The sequence below is a fragment of the Arachis hypogaea genome, chromosome 19, assembly GCF_003086295.3.
Source record: "Arachis hypogaea cultivar Tifrunner chromosome 19, arahy.Tifrunner.gnm2.J5K5, whole genome shotgun sequence".
NCBI classification, from domain to species: domain Eukaryota; kingdom Viridiplantae; phylum Streptophyta; class Magnoliopsida; order Fabales; family Fabaceae; genus Arachis; species Arachis hypogaea.
Genome location: NC_092054.1, coordinates 3,042,191 through 3,049,788, shown reverse-complemented (window position 1 = coordinate 3,049,788; position 7,598 = coordinate 3,042,191). Strand labels below are relative to the sequence as shown.

The window sequence follows — 7,598 nt, the reverse complement described above, 5'->3', positions numbered from 1 at the left end:
CAATTCTCTTAACATTGAAACTATTAGATTTAAATGCAAAAGATGCTTCTTTTCCAAAATAACATCCTTAGAACAAAAAAAAAATAAATGAGCTAAAGTGAATCAAAATGGCAAAAGAATCATGAAGGTTTAGAGTCAATGCCTCAATGGTCTATACGAAGAACTACTTGTTTTTCCTATGTTGCTTTTTTAATAAAAAAAAAAGTAAAATAGTATTCAATTCCACAATTGTGAAGAAAATTGATACTTAAGTTAAAGAAAGATTACATAATTAGTAGCATTACATCCATTCATGTGGGAATGTGGAAATACAGTCATGCTGCGCAACTCCTATGAAATATCCAAACAAATTATCAAAGAAGGAAGTAATGAACAAATAGTTACCATAAATTTTCCGAGAAATCATATTGAATTTGTGAACTAGATCGACTCTCTTGTGATAATCAATTGGTTCTTGGATCTGATTAACATAAGTGTCATTAAGGAGTTGCTCTAGACCAGCAAGAGATGCAGGAGAAAACGCTGCTAATTTATCTAACTCGGCCCTCTTCGCCGTCTTCAGAAGGTCTGTCAGGGAAACAATGAATTAGGTCACTACTTCAAAGATTAATGCAGTAAATTTCCATTTAGAACAATACCACCACTACCAACAACAATAGTAGGAACTCTGAAGAAGAATTTATAAATTCGCTTATTGCATTTCAACGATGATCAGTTCTCAGCATCTATATTTATTGACATATTATAAAATGAAAAACTATGAAACTACCTTTTTGTTCATTTAAGATTGTAACAGCAACCTTTGCCGCATTTATCTCTGCTTGTTTCTTGGTTTTGGCTTCTTCTCCAGGGAAAACCTCCCCTTTAACTTTCACTCGTACGACAAATGTCGAATTATGATCATTGCTTGAACTTTTTGTAATATAAGAAGGCAGGCTACATCCTTCCTTTTGAACCAGTTCTTGTAAAAGTTTTTTGTATGAGTGTGTCATACCTGTAATAAATCACACAACTTAACATGTCCCAACAATAAAAAATATAAACCACATGTAAATGCAAGAATCTGCCAATTAAAGAGTTGCTCTAGACCAATAAGAGATGCAGGAGAGAATGCTGCTAATTCCTCTCTGACTCAGGCCTCTTCGCCGTCTTCGGAAGATCTAGCAGGGAAACAATGAATTAGGTACCTACTTCAAAGATTAATGCAATAAATTTCCATTTAGAACAATACCACCACTACCAACAACAATAGTAGGAATTCTGAAAAAGAATTTATCCCTAAGTTGTGCAGAAGTTCGCTTACTGCATTTCAACGATGATCAGTTCTCAGCATCTATATTTATTGACATATTATAAAATAGAAAACTATGAAACTACCTTTTTGTTCTTTTAAGAATGAAAGAGCCACCTTTGCTGCATTCATCTCTGCCTGTTTCTTGGTTGGCTTCTTTTCCAGGGAAAACCTCCCCTTTAACTTTCACCCATGCAACAAATGTCGGATTATGATCCTTGCCTGAACTTTTTGTAATATAAGAAGATAGGCTAAATCCTTCCTTTTGAACCAGTTCTTGTAAAAGATTCTTGTATGAATGTGTCATATCTGTAATAAATCACACAACTTAATATGTCTCAACAATGAAAAATATAAACCACATGTAAATGTAAAAATCTATCAATTAAACGTAAAGAATTAAGGGAGCAAATTCGAATTCAATCAATATCCAACTCAAATTCAAGACAGGCAAAACCAAATCAAGAGAAGCAAAGGTAAGCAACGAGCCATACTCAAGGGAGGCAGCAGCAACCCGAGCCCTACCGGATGAGGAAGTGACCAGGGCAAGAGACGCACAACGGCACAGGAGAAAGAATACGCGACGACACAGTGAAGGCGACTCATGGACGGAGGTGATGACGCAGTGCCGGAGATGCACAGGAGCCAGGACGTGGCGCAAAGGAGCCGGCGACGTGGAAGAAATCATGCGGTGGCGGTGGGCGGTAGCAGATTTGTGAGTGTGAGAGTGAGAAGGAGGCTCTGCCTCTCGAGCATAGTTATCAGAACCGAATCGGTAATTGACCCGGTCATACAACCGGGTCACCGGGTCACTAGTTCAACCGGTGGATCGCTAATTCACCCGGTTGACCCGGTCATAATTAAATAAAAATATAAAATTATAAAAATAAAATTGAAACTTAAAATGTATATGTCTTCATAAATATATTAATAACAATCAACTATCAATTCTTAGACATAACAAATAATGCAAGAAAAATAATAATAAACTAGTCAATAATACAAAATACTTTCTCGATTTAAAAAACAAGAAAAAACTAAAAATAACACAATCAATAAATCAAATTCAAGTCGGCATCTATATCTTCATAAAACAAATTTAAAGCTTGACCAACATTTCCTTCATTTTGATTTGCATCTATATCTACATTTGTGTATCTTTCACAAATCAATACCAAAAATAATTCATAATAATAGAAACAGAAAGTATGGGACAACAATTTAACTGAACAATTGCACAGAGCATGAACCTCATTTTCAACAACAAATTCAACTATAATAATTTTTAGCAACAAAAGATTCATCTCGAGAGATGATTTATATGTTTACACCAACAAAAAATCTAGATAAGTGATTATTTCAGCAAGACAACAATAGATTCAATCTTAAGTGAGGATAATAAGTAACAAATCCAACATGATTTACCGATTTACAACAACAAAAAATTTAACTAAGTGATTATTCAGCAAAACAGCACCAAATTCAAGGTTTAATAAACTAAGTAATGATTTTCGGCAACTAACAAACTTAATACAAGTGAAGCTAAGTGATTATTTTGACAAGCCAATAACAAATTCAAGGTTCATGATAATCCCTAACAAATTTCAACAACAAATTACTTTCAACAACAAAATCAAGTACAAGGTTTAATAAACTAAGTAATGATTTTCGGCAACTAACAAACTTAATACAAGTGAAGCTAAGTGATTATTTTGACAAGTCAATAACAAATTCAAGGTTCATGATAATCGCTAACAAATTTCAGCAACAAATTACTTTCAACAACAAAATCAAGTGCAGTGATGTAGCAACAAAATTGAAACAGAAAGTACAAGGGGAACTCACCGAATTGGGTTGCACGAAGGAAGCTGACGGCAAAGGAGAAGCTAATGGCAAGAGAGAAGCTGACGGCAAGGCTCGAAGCAAAGAAGACGACAACCAAGACCAGCTCACCGGGATCTGTTGCATCTGCAACCGGCGACGAAGAGCGCAGAGAAGGGAGAGATCGAGACCAGGTGCGAGACAGAGACTGTGAGAAGCAAGAAGACGACGACAACCACCACCACCCGAGGGACCAGATGCGGTTCCGTCTGCTTCTGCCGCCGGCGAAGCGAGTGCAGAGAAGGGAGAGCTTGACAGACCGGAGACGAGAGGTGAGAGACCGGAGATGAGACGATCTGACGAGAGCTTGAGCTCGTGGGAGAGAGTGACTAGAAACTGAAAAAGAGAGTCGAGAGAGGAGATAGGATTGGGGAAAGGGGGAAAAAGGCCGGTAGAGAGGAGATAGCTAGCTTGGTATATTAAACTGAGTCACATGCTGTCAATTTTTGGGCTAATTTTTTTTTATATTGTATAAATATATGTGTAATACACTGTTTTGGGAAGATTAAGTGTTTTTTTTATATGGTGTTTTATTCAAATTTGACGGTCCGATTTATTTGAAAAAAAAAGTAAAGTACAAATCGGACTCTCCGATTTGTTTGATAAAAAAAACTACAAATCGCATGGTCCGTTTTGTATTTTTTATTTTTTTTTATTTTTTTAAATAGAAATCGGACCGTCCGATTTCAACAGTAAAAATTTTTTTATTTTTAAAAACACAAATCGGACCATCTGATTTGTGATTGTTGATTTTAAAAATGAAACAAATTGGAGGAACCCATTTGTTCACACCATAACAACAAAAAACTCATCTCTTCTCCCATCATTGTGAGATGCACTCAGCTCTCCCCCACACAAAAAATAATAAACGCAATTTTTGTGCATGAGACACAGAGTTAGTAAAGATTTAGTCCCCACACTATATATATCCGCTGTCAATTTTAGTGAAGATTTAGTCCAATTTAACTTAGATTCGCAGATGGATTCAGACACCCTTGAATATGATCTTACACAACTTGATCATATATATATACATCAAAAATTAACTATCAAAATTAGTTATATATACTTGTACATAAATATATATAATTTAATTTATTTTTTAATATATATTTTATATTTTTATTTATATTTTATATTAATAATGTATATATTGCAGATGTCTAATTTTTTTATAAATTTCTTTAAGTCTAATTATTTTATTTATTTTTATAGTTTTATCAAATTTATAATTAAATTTTTATTTTTTTCTTTTAATTTATTCTATACACTATTTTTAATTTTATAATTAATTTTTTCTAATATAAAAAATATTAGAGTTAACTAATATTTTTTCACAAATTGAAGGTATCCATAATTAAAAATTTAATTAAATATTTGATCATATGTATTTTTAAAAAAATATTATATTAATTTTAACATTTTTTATATGAAAAGAATCTAATTATAAAATTTAAAATAGTATAGAGATATAACTAAAAAAATTATAAAAAATTAATTAAAAGTTTAATAAAATTACAATGATCAAGAGAGTAATTAAACCATGGTTTATAATGCATTTCAAAATATAAAGTTAGTGTTTGTAGAAACAATTTTTAATGCAAAAGTTTTAATTAAATGTTAATTTATAAATATTTTCTTTATTTTTAGAGTAGCAAAAAGCCATTTCTCCATTATGAATTGGTGAGAATTATTGAGGAATTTTTCACGTCAAAGTATATATGCTTTATATCAACTTGACATATATAGCGTTGGGATCATCTAGCGGTGTCAAAAATTTCCAAGAGGTGGGAATTTCCGCGGGGGCCGCTCTGAATGGGGCTCTAATGATAAAAAAAAATTTGTAGGATAGAGATGGGGAGCAAAATTTCTCCGAGACAGGTGCGGGGACTCGAACGGGGATTCCCGTCCATTTCCGATAATTCCCTGAATGTTGTGAACTTGTTTAATAACATTTACTTTATCTCTAATATAGGAGTTTTTTTAGTAATTTCACTCCTTGAAAACCCTAATCCTATTCAAAATTTTATTTTATGGACTATGATTTGTTATATTATATTTCTGGACTTATAATATTAGATAAGATATGTTTGTGTATTTGTAATAATATTTTGTAGTTTGTTTTTTTTATTTTTTTATATTTTTTATTATAATTTCCATATGAAGGTTAAACATAGGGAGATGGGGAATGGTGCCCCGCGAAAAATGTAGGGAACGCGCAAAATGGTGATGGAGACAATTATTCTTCCATGGCGGAGAATGGGATGGGGACAGGGATTAATTCTGGGGGCGAGGACGAAGAGCAGGGAGGCATCCCCCGCTTTGCCCCGTCCCGCCCCATTAACATCCCTCGGACCATCTAGCAAAAAACATATGTATATTTGCTTAACAGCTAGACAAATACTAATATTGACGGGGTCTAAGAAATTTAGAACTATATCTTGTTGGACTAATTCTTTTGAATGGTCAAGTCCAATAATTAGAATTATTTTTCTCACTTGAAAACTAATTTTTTTTTTCAAGAAATTGGTACCGAATTATAATTTAAATGAATCCAATTTAGAGAGAGGTAACTTCTTTTCAATATTAATCAAAATATTTTATTAAATTAGAAATTTTGAACTCTAATAGAATTAAAAGAATAATTTTATAATAAAAAATTAACTAACTAATAAATAATTTTTTATACCTATCAATTTAAATTTTAAAACAACTTTTAAAAAAAATTAACTTACAATTCTCGTATCAAAAGTTTCGTCATTGTGGCCCAATGAGAATATTTATTTTGGTTATATTTGTTGTTCTCTTGTCACATACTCTTTGTTGTTATGATAATTTTTTTAATTTTTATTTTTGGACATTTAAATATTTTTATGTTGTTGTTTTGATGTATAATTACTTTACCACTCTTATATTTTTCCCTATGCATATTTTGATGTTTTGTAACAAATGTTTTTAACAATATATAATATTATTCTATATCAAAATAATATAACTAATTTAGCATAGGTTGTAACTTTTGAAGGTGAATAAGTAATTATTATTTTTATATTTTATTCTCTGAAATTGTACAGTTAGAGAAGTATGAAAGAATTGTATAATATGTTGACTTAGCAAAGCATCTAGAAGCTGCCGTTAGAAATTAGAAGAGTGTAAAAACTTTCTGTTAGAAATTTACTGCACTTATTGTAACTAACTATCCAGCTCATCAAGTGTAGTAACTGTGTATAAATGACCTGTACGTAAATATCTCCATGCTATTATTGTTATATGAAACTATAATCACTAACCAAAAATTCTTCATTCTCTCTCTTCTACCTCCATTTGCTCTTCTTCAACCGTTTCTGATACCTTACATGGTATCAGAGCTGAATAATCCATAGAATCTGAAAATAGATGCATATATTTATAAAATTATTAAATATTTAAATTGCTCCAAGGATCCTGAAATAAATGAAGTATATACTGAAATTAAAACTAAATACACTGAATTTATAAATTTGACGAAAAAATGTGAACATAACCGATATAGTGAATAGGGTCATCAAAATGATATCCAAATCTATCAAACTATTTTGTTTATTTTTTAAAATAGGCAACTTTATAATCTCAAAAATACTCATAAAATTAAAATGTTGAATGAATTTAGTTTGATTAATTTGAAAAATAAAGAAGCTGGTCAATGAGTCGAATGAATTAGCTCGTTTATTTTATTTATTTTTGAAAATTTCAATTATTTTACGATTCAACCCAGATACTAAACTCCAAACTCAATAACCCAATTGCAAGAAAAGAAATGTCGTCCAAAGTTTGGTATCTAACTCAAAAATTGATTATTTTGGGATATTATTAAAAAAATTCAATTTAGTTTGAAAAAAAAAAAAACTAATTAACGTATTACTTTGATGGATTGGATTTAGCTTATCAAAATCAACCATAAAAATTAGCTATTATATATTTATATATAAATATATATTTTATTTAGATGTAATTAAATAAATTAAATAAAAATAATGTGATTAAGTGTAATTTATTTAGATGTAATTAAATAAAATAAAAATAATGTGATTAAGTGTAATTTATTTAGATGTAATTAAAAAATAATTGAATACTATGTACAGTAAAAAATTAATATTATTGAAAGATATAATTAAATTAAAATTTATTTCTATGTATCGTTCTTGTCCCCAATGTTTTCGTTCTATTTAAGTCCTTAATGTTTCAAAATCGTCTCAATTTTATCCTGCCGTCAATTCTGTTAACGGATCCCTAACGGCAGGACAACATTGAGTCCGTTTTAAAACGTTAGGAACAACTTTGGACTTACACCAAACGTTGGGGACAAAAACAATACTTTATTCTTTATGGGTTTATAAGTGTTAGTCGTTCCTCACACTTTGAATTAGTTTTTTGAGTTGAGTTAGAC

At 30.8% G+C, this 7,598-nt stretch overlaps 1 protein-coding gene across 9 annotated transcripts; it reads right to left on the bottom strand.

Annotated features, from left to right (window-relative positions):
* Window positions 1-228: 228 nt before the first annotated feature.
* On the bottom strand, window positions 229-3,620 carry LOC112775984 (uncharacterized). Of its 9 annotated transcripts, none has more exons than XR_003815869.2 (6): window positions 3,137-3,607; window positions 1,786-2,123; window positions 1,378-1,600; window positions 1,090-1,160; window positions 770-994; window positions 229-567 (listed from the first exon to the last, which is right to left on the bottom strand). XR_003815869.2 is itself a non-coding variant. In XM_029295532.2 (5 exons), exons 3-5 carry the CDS (start codon window positions 1,421-1,423, stop codon window positions 281-283), a joined length of 558 nt encoding a protein of 185 aa, XP_029151365.1. In that variant the 5' UTR covers window positions 1,424-1,600; window positions 1,786-2,123; window positions 3,137-3,562; the 3' UTR covers window positions 229-280. The 9 variants fall into 9 exon arrangements, 2 of the variants coding, with proteins under 2 accessions (XP_029151365.1, XP_029151366.1); XR_011878108.1 differs by having other exon boundaries at window positions 1,786-2,032; window positions 3,137-3,601; XR_003815870.2 differs by lacking the exon at window positions 1,786-2,123 and having other exon boundaries at window positions 3,137-3,620.
* Window positions 3,621-7,598: the final 3,978 nt, after the last annotated feature.